At 29.8% G+C, this 22,031-nt stretch overlaps 8 protein-coding genes across 8 annotated transcripts; 3 read left to right on the top strand and 5 right to left on the bottom strand.

The window, feature by feature from the left end:
* Positions 1-449: 449 nt before the first annotated feature.
* On the bottom strand, positions 450-2,021 carry RSC58 (Rsc58p; the record flags this gene model as incomplete). Its single annotated transcript, XM_004181793.1, has 1 exon — positions 450-2,021. The coding sequence occupies one exon, from the start codon at positions 2,019-2,021 to the stop codon at positions 450-452; it is 1,572 nt and encodes a 523-aa protein (XP_004181841.1).
* Positions 2,022-2,753: 732 nt separating this feature from the next.
* ECM16 (ATP-dependent RNA helicase ECM16) lies at positions 2,754-6,581 on the bottom strand (the record flags this gene model as incomplete). Its single annotated transcript, XM_004181794.1, has 1 exon — positions 2,754-6,581. One exon carries the CDS (start codon positions 6,579-6,581, stop codon positions 2,754-2,756), a length of 3,828 nt encoding a protein of 1,275 aa, XP_004181842.1.
* A 453-nt stretch (positions 6,582-7,034) lies between these two features.
* SAS2 (histone acetyltransferase) lies at positions 7,035-7,991 on the top strand (the record flags this gene model as incomplete). The annotated part of the gene is made up of 1 exon (XM_004181795.1): positions 7,035-7,991. The coding sequence occupies one exon, from the start codon at positions 7,035-7,037 to the stop codon at positions 7,989-7,991; it is 957 nt and encodes a 318-aa protein (XP_004181843.1).
* A 428-nt stretch (positions 7,992-8,419) lies between these two features.
* RAD5 (DNA helicase RAD5) lies at positions 8,420-12,325 on the bottom strand (the record flags this gene model as incomplete). The annotated part of the gene is made up of 1 exon (XM_004181796.1): positions 8,420-12,325. The coding sequence occupies one exon, from the start codon at positions 12,323-12,325 to the stop codon at positions 8,420-8,422; it is 3,906 nt and encodes a 1,301-aa protein (XP_004181844.1).
* Positions 12,326-13,051: 726 nt separating this feature from the next.
* STO1 (Sto1p) lies at positions 13,052-15,634 on the bottom strand (the record flags this gene model as incomplete). Its single annotated transcript, XM_004181797.1, has 1 exon — positions 13,052-15,634. One exon carries the CDS (start codon positions 15,632-15,634, stop codon positions 13,052-13,054), a length of 2,583 nt encoding a protein of 860 aa, XP_004181845.1.
* A 1,337-nt stretch (positions 15,635-16,971) lies between these two features.
* Positions 16,972-17,322, bottom strand: PKR1 (Pkr1p; the record flags this gene model as incomplete). The annotated part of the gene is made up of 1 exon (XM_004181798.1): positions 16,972-17,322. One exon carries the CDS (start codon positions 17,320-17,322, stop codon positions 16,972-16,974), a length of 351 nt encoding a protein of 116 aa, XP_004181846.1.
* A 1,580-nt stretch (positions 17,323-18,902) lies between these two features.
* Positions 18,903-20,696, top strand: TBLA0H00350 (uncharacterized protein; the record flags this gene model as incomplete). The annotated part of the gene is made up of 1 exon (XM_004181799.1): positions 18,903-20,696. One exon carries the CDS (start codon positions 18,903-18,905, stop codon positions 20,694-20,696), a length of 1,794 nt encoding a protein of 597 aa, XP_004181847.1.
* A 535-nt stretch (positions 20,697-21,231) lies between these two features.
* Positions 21,232-21,771, top strand: TBLA0H00360 (succinate:quinone oxidoreductase subunit C; the record flags this gene model as incomplete). Its single annotated transcript, XM_004181800.1, has 1 exon — positions 21,232-21,771. One exon carries the CDS (start codon positions 21,232-21,234, stop codon positions 21,769-21,771), a length of 540 nt encoding a protein of 179 aa, XP_004181848.1.
* Between the last annotated feature and the right edge of the window lie 260 nt (positions 21,772-22,031).

Genomic DNA, 22,031 nt, shown 5'->3' on the forward strand with positions numbered 1-22,031 from the left:
CTAGACAAATCAGTCGAGTACCCCTTGAAAATTGTGGTGCAAATCTTTAGTCCTCACTATATCTAAACCTTTTCCTTTTGTATATATATATCATCGCATCTTATTTTTAGGCTGTGAAAAATAAAATTTACAGGGATGCGGTTACCCGGTCGACAGATCTGTTTTTGTTCTTTTTTTTCAATGGTGGGTGATTTTTTATGATATTTTTTCCTTTTTTTTTCTAGAAAAATTTTGGAAAAAATCTAAATTCCAAGAATTTGCGGGGTTCGAACTGTGGAATAAAGAATGTTAGGGTTGAAAATTGTGTTAAAATATTAGGGTTAGGGTTATTGAATATGCTGTTTGAATGAATATATATTAGTATATCTATATCCATATATATATATATATATATATAAATCTAAAAATCTAATAAAAGATAATGATACAAAGTATTAGACAACACTAGATTAGCGCTTATTTTTTCTCTTCTTCCCTACGTGCTGCCTTACAACTGGTACGTTACCGTTATAGTTGGCTTGCAAAACTGGAAACATCCTTGATACACGACTGGTGATCTTAGTGTTGGAGGTGTCTGTGCTGGAAAGTAGTTCTCGTAGCATTCGTCTAGTTTGATAATATATTTGTCTTTCTTTCATATTAGGGATGTTGGTATCTTTATCATCTTTGGTAGCGTTTCTTATTCTTTGTTTTCTTAGTTTAATCATTTCTTGGATATTTTTATTAATTAATTGAGAAACACTTTCTTGACCATCTTTGAAACTATCGATTTCTATTTGGCTGACAAAATTCTCAGGTTTCCAACTTAATAGATTTTCTAATTTGATAGAGATGGCTTCATTATCTTGATTCTCTTTGGAAGTTTGTATGTCATTCTCATTAGAAGTTGGTTCTATAGTTTCTGGTTTATCATTTATTTTATTTTCCTTTATTGTTTCATCCTTTTGTACTGGTTTATCTTTTTGTATCCTTTCCTCTCTATTTTTCGCTACTTGTGGTAAATTTCCATAGCCTATTCTCTTTAACCACATAGTGCTACGACTAATAGAATCAATTACTGTATGACCTTCATCAACAAATGGCGTCAAGTTTTTAAAATCTTCATTATATTTTAGCCATACTGTTATAGGCAACAAATACCAATTAGGATGTAAATAATTCATACCATTTGTACTATTGCCACTGCCAGTACCGCTAGATGAATTATTCTCTCTTTCCACTCTAATAATTTCTCTTGGTGGCAACGTAGGATCAGGAATATTACTGATGTTCCCAGTTAAAAACCCCAATCTATTAGATGCATTGTTATTCAAGTTCATTGATAGAGTACTTGGTAAGATATTATTGATTTCATAATTCGTATTTGGTAATTCATCAGATCTCTTGTCTAATTCGGATTTATTAATCTTGGATGAAAATAATTCCTCATTGGCAGTTTTAATATGATAATTATTTATTACACCAACTTGATAACTACTACTAATTTTAATATAATCTTCATTGATAATTTTTTCTAGTTCGCTAGTTTGAGGGAAATTTGTTTCATCATTTGAATTATTATTATTGGAAAGAAAATTGGTATTAAATCTATAGCATTCTCTAATAATTAATTCACTAGAAAATTTATAGAATTTATCAACCATCAGATATTGTCTACTACCTTGTTTATAATAATTAATTAAAATCATACAAATTAACTTAATATCATGATATAACTTATAAAATCCATTACTTTCAATCGAATATTCTTTGTTTTCAAATTTTTCTTCAATGCTTGTTAATTGATTTTTTAATTTCTCCTCATTTTTTATATGACCTTGTGAGTTACATTTATTTTTAATATATTTATAATATGAATCATATATTTTATTAACATCATTTTCAAAAAAATTGTTAGGAAATTTTTCATGAATAACATGGCATTTAAAACTAGCTGCTTTCAATATTGTGTGTAGATTATCCAAAACGACTGAGGATTCATCTTCTACAGGTAATTCCGTTGGTTGTTGATTGGAATCCATAATAATAAATATATATATATAATAGGCTGTTTTTTTTCCCTTGCTCTTTTTTTCTATATTTAATTCAATAAAATTACTTTTATATTACTTAATGTTCCCCTATTTTTCTCAATTGGTATTTCGTGTTTTCTTTTTTTAAATACCTTTATTATTTTAAGATTTTAAGTAAATTATATTTTGTTTTTTAATTTTCAAGTTTCCATTTTCATTTTTCAATTTTCACTTTTCGCCTTCATATTTTTTATTATTCGTGAAGAATGATATAATCTAATATATATAAATAACTATATAATGACCGTCATAAACACTTTTATTATTACTATCAATATTAATTTGGATCTTAGTTTCAATGTAAAGTTGTTATTTGAGGTCCCCTAATTTTTTACTAAATAGAGATATATCATCCAATTAAAAATAATTAGAATAAAAATAGTTTATATTTCCTTTATAATATATAATGAATATACTAAAGTTATTATAAAATGAACCTTGTAATTTTTTTTCTAAATTTTAAGATACAGTATCCAGCACTTTCTAGAAATATATCTCAATTTTAAATGTCGCCGTACTTTCAATACTGGCTTTATAATACCCAATTTAATCACACATCTCATTATAACACTAAATAATGTTATGATGCAAAAAAATTCCGATTTGTTTTCTAATATTGCTAATATACAAAATTTTATTACTTATTATAAAGGTTACTCTAATAGCTTATATATATATATTCTACTTATTAGACACTGATAATTTTTTATAATTAGAATTGGTAATAAATTTTTCTACCTTCCATTGACCATTAACTTTCTTTTCATGAACTGCAATTGGATTTAATTCCCAACCAATTTTTATATCGTTATCAATCTTACTTCCAAATCTAGGTATAACATAACAATATCTTTCAGTTAAATTTATATTAATACTTTTCATCCCGTGGCCAGTTAAAGGTTTACTATAAGATAACAGAGTACCATTTTTAGCGATGTTTGCCAATGCTGTACTCTTCATATCACATAAACTATTAATTCTAACTTTCTTACTAGAATTTTTTTGTAATGATAAATAGATCAAATACTTTGGTGGAAGTTCCCCAATATTGTTAATTATAGATCTTGGATGTAGATAAACGAAGTTATCTTCGATATTTGGCATCTTATCTGCTAATACTGGAAGATATGGTATCCTATTTATGACAGTTCTGTTTGTTATTGCTGCTTCTTCTGGATATAGTTCATCCGCCCGAATAACAACCTGATCAATAAAACCTGAGCAAATCATTTGTTTTAAAAGTTTGAGTTGTATTTCACTTGGTTTGTCACATTTTAACTCTTCATCAGTAACCGATGTACCAATACCCTCTTCATTTAGATTCGATTTGATTATATATAGGATTTGTTTTCTTAATTTCAATATTTCATCCATTATCTTACCTCTTAAAAAGTTTTTCTCTAAAAATGATTCCCTTTGATCTTTTGGAATAAAATCCATTGAGCTAATGGCACTTAATAAGCAAAAGATATCGCTATATTTGTCTAATTTATTAAATTTATTACGGCTCTTATAAAATCTCGTTCTCAATGCTTTAATTTTTTCAATATTCTCTTTATTTTTACTGATATTGTCATCTTCTTGTTTATCTTTTGTAGAATCATTATATGTATCAATTCCTAATTCGTGCTCTTTAATGAATGGATCACCAACTGATAAAGCACTCACGATAGTTACAATATATGGTAAACTAATTTTTTCATTAGATACCAACAATATTTTGCTAAACCTTGGAGAAAGTGGGAATAAACTCATCTTTCTTCCTTCTTCGGTGATTTTTTCATTTTCATCCAATGCCCCCATATACTTCAACAATTGGATTGATTTCTTTAGTGACTCAGAGTTAGGGGGTGTTGGGAATGGGAAATTAATAATTTTATGAATTTGCATACTTTTCATTTGTAAAATGATTGATTCTACAGGCATTCTTAAAATTTCAGGTTTTGAAAATTGTTCAAAATCACGATCAAAAACTGCAGATGAGTATAGTCTATAGCAATGACCTGGACCGGTACGACCAGCTCTACCACTTCTTTGATCTGCACTGGCCTTACTAATCCAACCTACTTCGAAACTTTGAACGCCAGTTTCTTCATTATAAATACGTTCTTTTGATCTCCCACAATCCACAACATATCGAACCCCTGGAATTGTCAATGATGTTTCCGCAACATTTGTAGCAACAATACATAATCTTGAACCCTTTGGTGGCTCATTAAAAACCTTCATCTGTTCCTTTGTTGGAAGTAAAGAATATAAAGGTAAAACGTATAATGGATCATTTTCAGATTGGCCTTCTTCAAGAGTCTCCTCAAAACCTTCTTCTGTTTCTTCTTCATCTTCACTAATATCATTCTCAATATCTAAAGCATCATCGAATTCCCCTTTATCCTTTATCTTAACACTAAAATCTATATCTTCAACTTCAACATCGGCAGTTTTAGCATCTACTCTAATTTCAGTAGCGGGGTATAGTTCCATTTCTCTTCTTCTTTTCACGTTTTTTCTAAACGGAAATTCCTGTCTTAATTTCTTAACCATGTGAGTAATCTCTTGTTGACCTGTCATAAATACTAAGATAGCACCTGGCGGAAGTCTTCTATGAATTTTGCATGTCTTACGGAAAGCTTCATCTGCATAATTAAACTCAGTACGACGGTTAAAATGAACAGCAACTGGATATTGTCTTGCGGCAACTTGCAGAATTGGTGGAGGAGTAGAAAATAAAGTTGCATTTTCACTGAAATCAGAGACTCTCAAAGTTGCAGACATAATAATTAACTTTAGTTTCTTACATTCTTTTGGGTTTTCAGAATTCTGTTTAGAACGCAATTTGACACAACGACTTAGCATACCGATTAAAATATCTGTATTAATATTTCTTTCATGCGCTTCATCAATGATGATAGAAGAGTATTTGCTTAATTTGAAATCTTGCATCATTTCCCTTAAAAGAACACCATCTGTCATGAATTTGACTCTAGTATCACTCTTTGTTGAAGAATCAAATCTAATTTGATAGCCAACATGATTCTTGTGATTACCTAATTCATTACCCACACGTTCTGACATGGAAACAGCAGCAACTCTCCTAGGCTGAGTAATACCAATCATCCCTGGGTTTTCAGGTGACTCTGGGTTACCAAAACCAGCTTCATATAAAAATTGGGGAACCTGAGTAGTTTTACCTGACCCAGTTTCACCACAAATAATTACAACATCATTATGATAAATAGCCTCCATAATTTTGTGCTCTTCACCAAATACTGGTAATGCCATCCTTGTAGCCTGGATTTCACTTGACCTGTCAACTTGAACATAAAAAGCTTTACGTTTAGAATTTTCATTAATGGGAATATATGTTTCTTCTAAACCGTCATCCAAATCTTCTTCCCTGATAATAGGTTTATATTCACCTTTTAACTTTGGAGTTTCTAAAGATACGTTTCTACCTTCCATAATTTTAATTTCCTTATTAGCCCATTCTTTGAAATCTACAGCTTTTGCACTGTGGCTAAATTTCTTGGAATCTGTTTCATCTTCCTCGTTAATATAAGAATTAGAACTTTCACTATCACTTGAATTTTTATCTTCATTTACAGCCTGGATATCCTCGTCATCAATAGATTCAGATTCAGATTCATTAGTTTCACCTTCATCAGATGGCGAAGATTCTGTATCAGTGGATTCAAAATCCATTTCATCTTCTGCATTATGCTTGCGTTGTTCTTGTAGTTCAATACGTTGTCTCCAATTATATTTCTTTTTTGGCTGTTTTTTATCTTTCTTAATAACAGTAGCATTTGAGAAACCAAATCCAAAACCTGAACCCCCAAACTTTGCTGGTCTGTTATCGATAAATGATGAAGATGGAGCCGAGGTATCACCAAATTTAGATTCAAAATCATCTTCTTCCTCATCATCCTCATCCTCATCTTTATCCTCATATTCATTATCAGATGGTTTATTTGTATTTTTCAAATTTTTATGATCCTCATCCCAATCTCTTGTCACATGTTCTTCATATAATACTTCCTTTGTGTGTTCATTACCTCTACCTTGTTGTTCTAAGCTTAAAGCTTCAGCAAATTCTTCCTTCTTAGTTTGTCTACCATGCCCTAATCTCTTAGAACTGACTAATATTGAAGTATCCATTTTATAATCTTGTAATTTTTTTATAATGGTAGTTTTCTCTTCTCTTTTCAACTGATGCTCTATAAACTTATCTAATCTTTTCTTTTTAAGCCTTGAAATTTTAGATTCTTTTGGAGTAAAAAGTTCTTGTAACTTTCTTTTCTTGAGAGCTTTTTCTTCTGCAGTAACTGGTTCCAATAATTCAGCATTAGAGTCTTTTGGCAAATTAGAGGTCGTATCTTCTGAGGTATTATTTTCTTCATTATTTTCTAAATGCCTGGTAAACTGTTTATTTCTAACTCGTTTCAACTCTTTTAGTCTAGCCATATGGCCAGCTCTGGCTTTCTCATTAAACCGCTTTCTATAGGTACCCATCGAAAATGTCTTGAAATGTCTGTGAAACAGGCGTTATAAGTTGGATTGCTCTCTTTACAGTCCTTTTATATAATAATTCTCTAAACTTATAAGGAAAAATAAAAAAAACTTTAAGGAGTACTATATTTGTCTCTTTTGTTTCAGAAAAATGTTGATTTCTGTTTATGATCTTTTATAGAGTAGCAGATATTTATAATTTTCGATGCCCATCTATAAATTTTCACTTACGGCCTATTCTCATCTGGATGAAAAATATCTATAAAATAAAAAAAATAAGGCATTTACTACTGATCCTTATGTCGTATATAAACTAGATAGTAGGATCAATTATCACTTAGAGGACCAATCTAAAGTGAGTAACTCGTTCTAAAGCTAATAATACACATTTATTGTTCGAAAATTAGCATAAATAACTGTTGAAATAGCAAAAAGTTGTAGTTTCTGGGAAACGTAATGAAACTGGAGAAGAAAAATGCAGATGATAATCCTGAAGAAGAATTGTATGGTATTCAAAAGGAACGTAATATTAGGCAAGTTCAATTTGGACTAGGCAAGAAATTTCTGACTTGGTATGGTAGTAATGTTTATTTTAACAAATCTACGCGATTATTAGGATATATCAATATGCCAAAAAGCCCTGGGAAAAAGGGTAAGATACAGTCACCAGTAGGTCAATATTGGTTGGATACACTTTATATATGTGAATACTGCTTTAAGTATACAGACCAACTGAAAGAACTAGAGTCTCATATTAGTCATTGTTTATATGCAAAAAAAGCTCCTGGCCGAATAATGTACAAGAGCCCTGATATCACAATAAGACGGGTGAAAGGTTGGAAGCATGAATTATATTGTCAATGTCTATGTCTATTCACTAAATTATTTTTAGATAATAAATCAATGTATTTTAAATTGCCACATTATGAGTTTTATATCATCTATAAGACAGGTTCCACGAAACCAATGGGCTATTTTTCAAAGGATATATTGTCATATGCCAGATATAATTTAGCCTGTATTTTAACATTTCCACCTTATCAGAGACAGCATGTTGGGACGTACTTGATGGAATTTTCTTACAAGTTATCAAAGTTAGAAGGTATTGCTTCAGGTCCTGAAACACCTTTATCGCCTTTTGGGTTAATTAGCTACATAAATTACTGGTCAAGAATTATTGCTATGGAATTATTAGAAGGTGAGTTAATGGGTTATAATTATGTTACACTGGAGATGATATCAAAAGTTACAGGGTTCAGAATATCAGATATCATTACAACGTTTAAGCAGCTGGACTGTTTGGATGAAAATGATAATATCTTACTTAACAAGTTGAAGATGTGGGCTAAAGGAAAAAGTAAGCATTTAAAGGGTTATTATTTAGATAATGAATATTTTCTGGCTGACGCATGAATTAAAAAGTTTTCAATGAAATTTTGTGTCTTCAGCAATTACTTGTTTAATATCTTATTTTTTCATATTCTAGCTTAATCGAAATATTTTTTTAGCATTGTTTTTCTTTTTCAAATATCTATATTATAAAAGAATACTTACAGTCCATTTTTTTTTCTCTATTTTTTGGTATATTTCGTTCATTTTGACAATTTCAAATTAATAATTTTAGTCATTTGATGTTCTTTTTTTGATAAATATATATAAGACATTTTAATAAACAGAGCATATATTATTGTTGTTGATTTGCATAGTATAAATAACATAAATAACATTAATAAAAATAAAAAATAAAAAAAAAATAAAAAAAAATAAAAAAAAAGAAAAAGAAAAAGAAAAAGTAAAATTCATAATTAAATTAAGCAAAATAATATTTATGTCTAATTTTTCTATTCAAAAAGCATTTGAATTTCTTCAATACGTCTCTTTCTTCTTTCGTCTTCATCAGCATCCATTGCTTCTCCAATTCTTCTCTTTCTTTCTTGTATACGAAGGATTTTTTCCTCAATACTGTCTTTAATGATAAATCTAACAACTTTTACATTAGTCGTCTGGCCAATTCTATGGATTCTATCAATTGCTTGGTCTTCTAAACTTGGCGACCACCAAGGATCCATCATGTAAGCATGAGATGCAACTGTCAGATTTAGACCAACACCACCAGCTTTCAAAGATAACAATAAAACTTTCATTTTATTTAAATTCTTCTTCCCAAAATTTTGCAACACAATATGTCTATCTTTCAAAGATAATCTACCATCAAACTTGAAAATTTCGACATCTTCATCTTTAAATGAATTTCCAATTTCGTTTTCAAGAATGTCTAAATAAGAGGAGAATTGAGAAAATACCACAACCTGTTCACCGGGTGAGCAATCCTTTAAAACATGTAAATGCTTCAGCAAAGCATTTAATTTAGCAGGCTTATGATTGTTATCGTAATGTATAAAGTTGGGCTTTTCAGTAATTTCAGAATTACATTGTAGAGTAATTAATCTGTCAGAATCAATTTCTTTTCTACAAGTTGGACAATTATGGTCACGTCCTTTCTCTGATTGAAATTTTAGATAATCTTCTAAGCAAGATTTGCAGAATGCATGGCCACACTCAGTAAAAAGAGAATCAGTGAAATCAATTGGATCAGTTGTGCAAATTGGGCATTCCATATTTTTATAACTATTGTTTTTTAAAAATCTTTCAGTCAACGATTGAGTAACCAGTTGTAATTCAGACTCAGTAAAGGAATTATTTGGTTGCTTATCCTCAGTTTTTTTTAGTATGGATTCGATCTCAGATTTATTATTTACCAACTTGTTACTGTTTTTTAAATCCTCATCATTCTCATCTTGTGTGCCCAATAAAGATTCGTCACAACATATTTGGCGTAATCTTAATATATGAACCAAAATAGTAGAATATTGTTTTAAAAGATCCCCACGAGCTAACCCCGATTTAACAGACAATTCTGCCTTGTCTAAAAATTGCTTATAAACTTTGTTTTGCTTATTAGTAAATTCGAGTTTTTCAACAATTACTTCTTTTGGTGGTAACTCCACTAAATGTTTACCATCAATATCCTTCATCTGTTTTGTACGTCTTAATAAAACAGGATCTAAAATTGAGTTGACTACATCTAAAGCTTGTTTAAACTGCTTATTCTCAAAAGGATTGGAGATAAAAGTTTTCCAATAATTTACCTGTGACCAAGGTTCTAAGTTTAAAAATTTGACTAAACTGTATAGATCATCTAATCTATTGATAATCGGTGTACCAGTTAGAATCCATTTACGCTTACTTGATAAGCCCATGATTGCTTTAGAAGTAGCAGTTGTTCTATTTCTAATTGTGTGGCCTTCATCAATGACAATTCTAAAGAAGTCAAGGGAATATAACCCAGTTGAAACCTCTACTTGGTAGTGAGGAGATGTTTCTTTGAAGATCTTTGTCCATTCACTTTGAACAACACCATATGTGGTAATTATAACAGAAGGTGGCTTATTATTATTAATGAGTAACTTCTTCAGACTGCTAACATTGCCCCCGTAATACAGTTCATGTGTAACTTCACTAGAAGCATTTGCTTTTACAAATTCTTCACTCCATTGATTTAATAATGACATTGGGACAACAATTAACGTAGTTTTTGAGGCATATGGTCTTTTTGCATCTTCGGGCTTACTTAGATCAATAACTAAATCATTAGATGTTTCAAACAATTTTTTATCCACAATTGAAGTATCTTCTGGGACTGAGAGAATCAGCGCAAGTGTAGAAATTGTTTTACCCAAACCCATTTCATCTGACAATATACCACCTCTTACCATAGATTTAATAACAGGTTTATCTAAGGAAAACTTGCCCGTATGTAAATTAGCATAAAAAAAAATATCATCAAGATCGGTAGAGATTTCGGATAGCTTTTGAGTAGCCCATGACATATCTTTTGGCCATTTGAACTGTTTCCATAGAGGATTGGTAATAGAACCTTCTGAAACTGGATCAGTTTTATCATTATTTGTTTGAACTTTTGAAAATTCACGTTCTCTCCTTAGCATCCAAGATAACCCCTGTTTTTGATATCTTCTTAAATCTAAAGAAAAAATGTCTTTTGATGGTGTTGTTTCCGGTAAATTTTGAATTGACTCTAAAGATTGAGCAGCTTTATAAAAGGATTGGATTTGATTTAGATCCATAGCATCTTCTTGATGCTGAGTGCTTGGTATACTAGTTGAATCGTCAGTTATATCTATTTTATTATAATTTTCATCTTCCAAGTCGATAAAATCTGGCATCTTTTGAGTAGCATTTTCTTGCAGAGCTTTTGATTCATCAAGAATGGGCTGCAGAGATATTATATCAAATAGATTCAGTAGAGCCATTCTTTGTGTTCTAGAATGTAATTCTGAATCAGTTTCTGTCATTCCCTTATTAAAAGTTGAATTTTTTTCACCTAGGCCTTTCATTCCTTGAGAAAGAGTTGATTCTTCATCATCTTCAAAACTTTTGGAGGTTAAGAAACAGTCTAATTGGAAAACAAATGTATCACCAATGCTAATGCGTCTATTGTTGCAAAATACCATTGTAGCTTCGAAGTCAACGATAGAATCACCGAGTAATGGAAAAACTATTCTTGCAATATCTTCGGGTACCCTACCCAATTCTCTATTTGCTTTTGTATCCATTATTCTAATAAAACTTGACATTGCGTTTTTCCTCTTACCAGATGAATCGAATATTCTTTTATTTTTTGAAGGTATTGATTTAACAAGACTTAATTGAGACCCATATTCAACTGGTTTTGAAGTCGGTCTTGTAGCTAAGGCATTAACCTGCAAGGCGCCAATGAATCTTTTCCACTGTAAATCCGGTTTTAATCTTTTATAATCACGATTTAAATATTCCTTAGTTCTCTTTCTTTGGGAAGATGCGGGTGAATTCGATAAGGGCAAATTATTTTGAGAGTTTGGTCTTAATGGCGGTTTATTAAATGAAAGCTGTGATGGTGATTGGAAGGAGGAAGACCTAGTTGCAGGATTGCTATGTTTTGGTGAGGATGTGTCTATTGGAAAGTTTTTTTTATTTGTATCCACTAATAGAGTTGATTTAAAGCCATTATCGGTTATTAAATGTGCTTTCATTGATGATGTTTCTACAAGGGGAAAGCTGTCGTCTTTTCCTTGGGCAATACTATCTGATGAAGTATTTGAAAAATCTAAAATGGCTTGTTCGATGGAATCTTCTTTATTACCATGTTTAACATATAGGTATTCTAAAGCTTTATTATCTATTGATGGTATTACTGATTTAATTGTTTTAAAGAAATCATTACGTTTTGCGTTCAAGTATTCGTCAATATTCTCTTCTTTGGCTTCATCCTCAGAAAGTTTCAATCCTAGCTTATTAGCTGCAAATAAAAATGAACAATCGTTGTGTAAACCTTTTAATTTTGTTAATATTGTATTTCTATCTATAGGCTCTCCTGTTAGAAACCTTTGTGAATGATCTTGTGTTGTATTTTTTGATTCCTCTTGGGATGATTGAAGCTGTTCTTGAATAGGATCTTCAATTTTTCTATCTACGGGTTCATTGTTAAATTCTTCGTTAGAATGTTGTGATAAATCTTGAATTATTTCTGTTGATGAATTTACTGGTAATTCATCTGCTGACATTTGAGTTGATTCTTTAAGTTGCTTAACGATTAATTTTTTTTCGCCTTCTAACGGTAGTTCTGATGTTTTTTGCAACAACCCTTTTATCTGATCCTGTGAGATTTCTGGTTGGCTAGATTCAGTCATATTTAATTATTCTTATTTTATTGGATTTATTTTCCGATTTTATTTAATTTAACTTTTTTACGTAAAAATTTATTAAAGATTGAATTTTGTACTACACATGAATGTAATATTTGAAAATATATATGGAATCAGTGTCTTTCCCTATAGATAAAACATAGTAATATATATTTTAGCAATTATCTAGAAAACTTAATATAATCAATCTTAACTCATCGGAATTATAGGAACACGTAAATATATGTTATAAAAAAAAACGCTATATTATGTAGGTCTGGAATGTTAGGGTTGTAGGGTTATATATTCGATAAATCTTCTGCTTATAAAATAATTTTAATTATCAATATTAGCTTTTATTGTATTCTTTATATCTCATTACTTATAAATAATATCTAATTCAAAAAATATATTTTTACCTTGAAGCATTTATTTCTCTATAATTATGTATTATATTTTGTTGATTAACAAGCTGCATCCATTATTCATCGCATATAAGCATCATGATTAAAAACATTATCACGTATACATAAAAATTATTCAACAAAAAAAAAAAAAAAAAAAAAAAAATAATAAATACAATTGTAGTAACGAATAGAATAGAGGTTATTAAATAATAGTATATTTAAATAATTATAGTATGAATAAAAAAAACTAAGGTACAGTAAAGCATGAATAATTGAGAGAAGGCAATATAAAAATTTTGATATTTAAGAATATGTTCCAAATATATCAGATTTGAGAAAGCTCATTCAACCAATTTATAATTTGCTGCTTGGTTGGTTCATGAGTAATAGCATTATCCATCCCTGACATGAATTTCTCTGTTAATAACTTATATTCGGTAGAGTATTTTCTTAATAAACTTTTAATAAAGCTTAAAGCAGTTTTATATTTCCAAATCAAATCAAATCTTGGTAAATCATTTTCTAGATCAGTATCTTCTAAAATAATTGGATCATCGATTTCTTGATCTAAATTTACGCCCAATTCAACTACTGTCTTATTAAGAATGATGCATAATTGTTCAAAAGTATATTCAAAATCACTTCCCGAATCAACTTCACCAATTACTCTTTGTGACAGATTTCTAAAGATTGCATTCATTGCAGTATCATCTGACAATGAATAATTTTTGTTATTAAACTCTGTAAAAGTGAATTTAATAATGGATTTGGCAGAAATTAAGCCAGCATGTTTAAAGGCATCTGCAACTAAAAACCCAGTTTGAGAATTAGTATTCCAAAATCTTAAAATAGCTTCCACAATAATTTGTTCTTTATATTCTTGGTCTAATTCAATTTTATTAAAAATATGCTGTAAGTCATCTTTTATATCATTAATATACTTATTAGCATGAGATAGAGATCTACTACCAGAATGAACAACAGATTGGATTAACAAAATAATAATGAATTTATTATAATCAACAATTAAATTATCAGATTTTAATTCTTCTAATAAAGTTTCTAATTCAGTAACTTCTTTTTGGTTAATAGCTTTATGAATATAATCTAAAATTTTACGAACATTTTCACATAATGGGAAGGAATCTTGCCTAAATAACAAATCATTTTTTTTTAAGTCATTATCATTTAAATCATAGTTGAATAATAAAGATTGATAATATGATAATAATTGATCTTTGGGAATATATGAAGTATCCAAATATTGTTTAAATTCCATTGGTAAACTATCTTCAATATCCAAAGAATTAGATGTTAATCTTAATTCTTTTTGAATTAAATTTCTTGCAAATGAAACTTTTGGATTATAAAAAGTTTTTGAAAATTTAATTGAATCATTTTCCCATTCATTCCATTTCCATGAAAAATTGAAATTACTCATTTGTACTGAAAACCAATCTAAATATCTTAATTTTAATTCTAAGTCCAATGAATCTAAATTAGAATAAAAATATCTAAAAGCTCTACCGAAGACTGGTGCAATTGCTTTTGGAGAATTTTTACAAATTTCAACCAATAAAGTATAGAAATATGCAAATGGTTGTGACAAATCTGGTAATTTAAATAAAAGTCCCAAAATTGTCTCAATAGCTAAATCTTCGATTTTAAATGTTGGAATTAAAGGATTATCTTCAAAAGTTTCAATTAACTGTGCAATAGATTCACCTGGTGGCGCAAATAAGTTTGGCTTAAAGAACAAATCTAAAGTGATTACCTGTCTAGCGACTTCTTTTCTATTAAATTCCATACTCTCCACCATATCAATGATAATATCATTAAACAATTGACCTGGATAAGTGTTGATTGGAACCATTGTTGAAAAATCGCCTACTGAATTTGGTAAATAAACATGGAAATCATATCTTGGAGTTTTCCACATCTTATCTACAGATCCAATAAAATCAGAATCTAATTTACTGAATGGTAATAATTCTTCGGTAGTTGGTAATTTTAACGTTTCATTAAAACCTTGATCTGGTGAAACATTTGGATCTAAATGTGACCAATCAATAAATAGTTCATTTAATTGTTGCATATCATTTGATAAAATTCTTTTGACATTTGGTAAGATTAATTCAATTAATAATTGCCTTTTATATGGAGGGTTTTTGCTATTATATTCATTTAATAAATCTAACTGAATATTATTAATAGTGAAATTATTTTCTAAATCAATAATTAAATTTTCAATTTTAGATTTCAATTCTTCATTTGATTTATTAAAATAAAACATATATGGAACATTAATCAAAGTATTTGTATAGATCAATTCAGATAATGGATTTCTAATTGATGGATCAGACTTATTTAATTCAATTGCAAGATCAAAAAATTGTTTAAACAAATTAATTAAATCGTCTACAATGAGTAATGGACTTAATAGAGCAAAAAATCTTAATATTAATTTTGATTTATTCCAAACACCAGTATCTTCTGATGGAATCTCCTCATCTTCATTTAAAACAATGGATTTATTAATTAAATTTTGTAATTCATCAAAAAAATAATTTATAATACTTTTACCAGCAACTAAGTTTTGTTTATGAACATGCATTGTTAAAAGGGCAATCGATGGTTGTTTTTGTGGTTGTTCAAATATAACAGATTTTAAAGTCTGTAATAAAGCATCGTTAAAATATTCTTCATGGCCATATTCATTACTTATTGCTTCACTTAAGAATTTGATATCATCATCGAATGCCTTAATTGATTCACCAATAGTACGGATATCAGGCATCATTTCTTTACATAATTGAACCACTGGAGGAATTCTTTGTTTTTTTGGGCCACGAGGTCTATAATCATGAAACCCTTCATCATCATCAACAAAATCTGGTTGTAAAATCATGGTAATTTATGTTAATTTTAAAAAAAAAATTAAATATTTATATTCAACTCAGTTAGTAAAAAAAGAATTAATTTGATAAATTTCAATTAATCTTATTTCAAGGTATATTATTATATGGGTATAGTAACTAATTTTTGACCAGTAAATAGGATTAAGATGGATCAGAAATATAATGTATTATATGCAACAATAGCTCAATTCCTAAAGAGTTGTTTGGTCTCAATGATAATAGGAAAAAAAATTAAAAAAAAACTATGGATGACGAAAAATAGGAATATTATTGAAGAAGAAAGATTTATCAAATGAAAGCAATATCGCTATTGAACTAACAATCTTTCATATGAAATTTCCTTAAATTAATATAAAAGTTTGAAAAAAATTTGTTTGAATACAAAGATAGACCACAACAAAGAATATTCCTTTATAAGTTATATTTAAGTTAATTTTTTTGTCTTTCGTTTTCCAAACTGCAAATCTTTAGAATTTCTCAATTTTTCAAGTTTGTGGCAAATAACCGCCAAGGATATTTTTCGCTGTAAATTATGTTATATAAAAAAACATTAACCAGAAAAAAAATAAATTCAATGTTCAATTCCTGATAGAAAATCAGTAATAATGTATTGTAATAATATGCAAACTTTTTTGGCCTTAAAAATGGGGAAATTTTTCTAAAGGGACCATAACAATCAGAGGACATAATCTTCAAATGACATCTTTCCATAGATCAAAAAATACTAATGTTCAGCATTGTATAATAATACATGTTCAAATAATAATAATAATAATAATAATAATAATAATAATAATAATAAAAGAATAGAAATAAAATAAATTAGAATAAAATATTATATAGATATCAAAATAATAACATACCATCTCTTGATCTTTTTCCCGACATTGCTCAAATTGGAAATGTAGAGATTTAAACAAAACTGGATAATATTAGCAATAGAAAAGGAATTCAGTTACTCACGGAATTGTGCAATAGTGTACTTATTCCCTAACGTATCAATTGGTATAACCACAACCTTTAGCTTTATTTATTAAACTCTTGATGGCTCTTATTACCATTATAGTTACAATGTTATTTTTTTTACCAACTATTTCATAGATACTAGTTGAAATTTTCAAGACAATTACCCGCACATAATAAAAATGCACGGATTCTCTCTCTATAACAGGAAAGATAAACGCCATTATAATGAAGACTATGAAAATGTAAATGAGAAGAATTATAGATGAAATGCTTTAAAGACAAAGGTTTATAAAGATTTTTATGAAGCATAATTGGAATTGTGTTGGTAAAATGTATTATACAGTCAATGGTTCGTTGATTATTATTCTGACATGGATTTACCCAAGTTTTTCAAAGAGGATTTCGCATCATCAGTACTGCTATTCTTGGTCACTTGAGTATCGTTATCATATACATCCTTGGACATTGATTTAACTTCTTTCTTTTCTTCAGCTTGAATCTTTTTGATTTCAGAGATAAACCAAGTTAAGATGCCATACAATATAGCAGCAATGAAAAATAAAAAGATGTAATGAATATTACCGCGTGTGACAAATACCATAGAGGCCAAGACCGCTAATAATGAACAGAATGTGATGTGAATGGCAATGACAACCGCATCGTTAGCACCTGGTTCTGTTATACTTTTAATAATCAAACTTTGAATGCTCATATCGTTTGTTTGATCCTGTGGATGTTCTTGTATGCTGTTTTTTTCCTCTACTATATCAGAAGATTCTTTAATAGTTGTTGGTTTATCACTAGTTAACGACATCGTATTAATTATTAGAAACGTTGATATTTATACAATAATAATTGTCACAATATTCACAATATACCCTTTGAAAAAATGTTTACTTAAACAAATATCCAACTAAACCTTAAATGTCCAATTGCTCGATGTTTATTTGAGTCTTTTTCTAACGAGTCTTTTAAGAAACACCCGTATGAATTGCAATACTGAAAAGGCTCAACTAACAAGATTATTAATGCTAAAAAGAATGTGTCATTACTATTTTGGTGTTTGTACTTATTTCTCTGTAAAGAAATTTTTTCCAGTAATAGCTCATCAATTCCATTATTGAAAATTTCAAAGAATTCCTGAAAAAAAGTAATAGGGATGCAAGCGCGGGTAACTAGGATATGAAATGGTAAATGTATTTTACTTAAATAATCTTACAAGTTCCTAGACAAAGTAAATCTTTATGGTCCTATTAGAATTAAGAAAGCTGGGGTAAATTTACTCTGCTTTTCTGGATATTCTTGAGATTGTAACTCACAAGGAATTCTTATCTCTTTTAGGATATTTCTAAATGAGTTCTAGGTAAAAATAATCTTTATGTTTTGAAATGGTGAAACTTATACTGCATTTAAAATTGTATAAGGGGCTGTTATTACTACTGAATTGATAGTTGAATCAATTCCTCATGTTACCGAGAGCACAAAGGTCCTTATTGGACGTATAAATAGTTTTGATAATATTTTTGATGAATTATAACAAGTACGAAGACCTATGAGGTAGAATATTTTCATAAAGGCAAGAGTACATCCTGTGAGGGATACTTATATACCTATTAAAGATGTCAATTAGCAAGATTAATTACCGCATTTTATTACGTTTTGTTCTCTTGTAGTAACTACTCAAACAATGATCATTCACATTTTTTACCTCTAGACACTGAATGCAGCTTCAGTAATTACTTCAACTTTTAATTACAAACTCTGAATTTCATCGAGGTTTTTAGATATAACAGTCCCTTTCACTCTCTTTGGTTATCTTTGGTTCCCTTTTTTTCCCACATTCTTCTTGACTCTAGACTTTCTATTTGACTTCTTCCTCGGGATTTTTTTATGCATTAGATGTCCGTAAATTAAGGTAATAAAGAGCCAAAAATGCTTTCAATATAACCTTTCCAAGATATACGTCAATCTAAATTAGCTGATTTATTCAGTAAATCTGATGAACAAATTAAGCATCAGCTAACTTAATTCATCGCTAGTTAGTTTTAATTCCATCATTGGGTTTGTTTACATTCTCTTATAATTGGTCTCTTGACTTCTTTCCACATGTTTAATTATTTTCAAATATTAAAATATTTTAGGAACATTTTCATTCTAATTTTGTAATACACTTTTCTATAAAAACACAATCAATCTCATTCTTGGCTTGATTTTTTTTTTTGCTTCTTTGTCATTTAATATTCACGACTGTAGAAGTATTTTTATCCCCTGTCAAGCACAATCAACTTCAAAATGTCTCAACAAATGATTGCTATCATTTCCGTTTATGATAAATCCAATTTAGAAACTTTGGTCAAAGGTTTCTCTGAAAACAATATCCGTATCATTGCATCTGGTGGTACTTCTAAATTAATTAGATCCTTAGGCTATAAAGTTGAAGATGTTTCATCCATTACAAAAGCTCCGGAAATGTTGGGTGGTAGAGTCAAGACTTTACATCCAGCAGTTCATGGTGGTATTCTTGCAAGAGATATTGACAGTGATGAAACTGATTTGAAAAGTCAAAATATTGAAAAAATTGATTTTGTTGTTTGTAATTTATATCCATTTAAAGAAACAATTGCTAAAGAAAATGTAACTATTGCAGATGCTGTTGAAGAAATTGATATTGGTGGTGTTACTCTTCTAAGAGCTGCCGCCAAGAATCATGAAAGAGTTACTATTTTATCTGATCCAAATGATTATGAAAAATTTTTAGTTGAGTTAAATGATAAAACCATTGGTGATATGCCTGGTGAGATTTCCAAATCTTTAAAGAACCAATTTGCCCTAAAGGCCTTTGAACAAACTGCTAATTATGACTCAATGATTTCAGACTATTTCAGAAAGCAATACTCTAGTAATAAGAGTCAAATCACTTTAAGATATGGTGCTAATCCACATCAAAAGCCAGCTCAAGCATTCATTGCATCAAGAGAAGAATTACCATTTAAAGTTTTGGGTGGTTCTCCAGGTTATATCAATTTATTGGATGCATTAAACTCGTGGCCATTAGTAAAAGAAATTAGTGCTTCATTGAATTTACCAGCTGCTGCCTCTTTCAAGCATGTTTCCCCTGCAGGTGTTGCTGTTGGTTTACCATTAAATGATGTGGAAAAGCAAATATATTATGTCAATGGTATTGAAGGATTGACTCCTTTAGCATGCGCTTATGCTAGAGCTCGTGGTGCTGATAGAATGTCATCATTTGGTGACTGGATTGCCCTATCAAATATTGTAGATGTCCCAACTGCCCAATTGATTTCTAAAGAAGTATCTGATGGTATTATTGCTCCAGGTTTCGAACCTGAAGCCTTAGAAATCTTACAAAAGAAGAAAAATGGTAAATATTGTGTTTTACAAATTGATCCAAATTATGAGCCAGAACAAATTGAAACAAGACAAGTATATGGTGTCAGTTTACAACAAAAGAGAAATGATGCTATTATCAACAAAAATACTTTCAGAGAAATTATTTCCAAGAATAAAAGTCTCAATGAACAAGCTATTATTGATTTAACAGTGGCGACTCTTTCATTGAAATATACTCAATCTAATTCCGTTTGTTATGCCAAGAATGGTATGGTTATTGGATTAGGTGCTGGACAGCAATCCCGTGTTCACTGTACAAGATTGGCTGGTGATAAAGCTGATAACTGGTGGTTCAGACAACATCCAAAAGTATTGGGTATGAAATGGGCTAAAGGAACTAAAAGACCAGAAAAGGCCAATGCTATTGATTTGTTTGTCACCAACCAGGTACCAACTGAACAACCAGAAAAGTCTGACTATGAATCCAAATTTGAAACTTTACCAGAACCACTAACTGAAGTTGAAAGAAAAGAATGGATGTCTCAATTAACTGATGTTGTATTATCATCGGATGCCTTCTTCCCCTTCCCAGACAACGTCTACAGAGCCGTGAGATCCGGTGTCAAATACATTGCTGCTCCTACTGGGTCAGTTATGGACAAAGAAGTTCTAAAGGCTGCCGATTCCTTCGATGTTGTATACATCGAAAACCCAATTCGTTTGTTCCATCATTGAACACTGAGCTCTATGCTCCTATATAATGTCTAATGTAAATCCTATATAAATATGTCAACCCCAATTCATTTTAAAAAAAGAAGAAAATGATTATCATACATATACTAGAGACTTATTCTTGTATCAATAAATAAAGTATCGTTTCATATACTTTCTAATAAATGTTTATACAGGCTAATACATATTTATATATATTTATATATATATATATACAGTTTATATGCTCCATCCTTGCACCACCCTATGTCCGGTCCGGAATTCCAAAAAAAATGTCCACGCGCAATAAGGGTTGAAGATTCAAAATTTAAAGGATCGATGATAACTGACTAGTATAAATAATCTTAAGTTATTGTAGCTATTGATTAACGAGTTAATCGAAAATATATATATCTGGTATTTGTATGCTAGAGAACGACAAGAATTCTCCTACTAGCTATCTAACATAACAAATTGTAGCAAAATGACCGCAGCTGCCCTATCCTCCATGAGATTAGGTCTTCAAAAGACTGTTTCTTCATCCATCATGTCTAAGAGTATGATGATGAATATGACCAAGACTATGAGTCTTCGTCTTATGAATAGACAATACTCTTCTACTTCATTGCTTTCTTCGCCAGCTAGATCTAACGACAAGTGGTTAAACCAAAAGAGATTTACTAGCACTTCTGTCAAGCAAGAAGATGAATTATTAGTGGCACAAAGAGGTAAGAGACCTAACTCCCCACATCTAACTATCTACCAACCACAATTAACTTGGTACTTATCCTCTGTTAACCGTATTTCCTGTTGTATCTTAGGGTTTTCCTTCTACTTCTTAACCATGATTATTGGGTTTGGTGCATTATTGGGATATGATGTTAATTCTAAGAAGATCAAGGAATTCTATGACAAACATTTCAATAATATCTTTGTGAAAGGTGCCTTTGCTTATTTGTTTGCCTTCCAATTGTTCGGTACTTTAAGACATTTGACTTGGGATATGGGCTACCAATTGACTTTGAAAGGTGTATATAGAACTGGTTATTCTGTCATCGCCTGTGGTACATTATTGGGTACCTATCTATGGTTATTCTAATCGCAACTAAAATGCATCGGATCAATGTCTGTATATACGAAGCATACCCTCCTTCACGTCATCTCTGGAGTGTTTTTCAATAGAGCAATGATACTGGATGATCTTTTTTTATTTTTATTTATTCATGTACCTCCTCTATTTATTTATCTATCTATACTTTTGATGACTTATTTATTTATTTATTTATTTATTTATTTATCTATTTATTTATTCTAATATATATTCCCTTTCTCCTTTAACATTTGGCTATTTCTCTTAGT

The sequence above is a fragment of the Henningerozyma blattae genome, chromosome 8 (genome assembly GCF_000315915.1).
Source record: "Henningerozyma blattae CBS 6284 chromosome 8, complete genome".
Classification (NCBI taxonomy): domain Eukaryota; kingdom Fungi; phylum Ascomycota; class Saccharomycetes; order Saccharomycetales; family Saccharomycetaceae; genus Henningerozyma; species Henningerozyma blattae.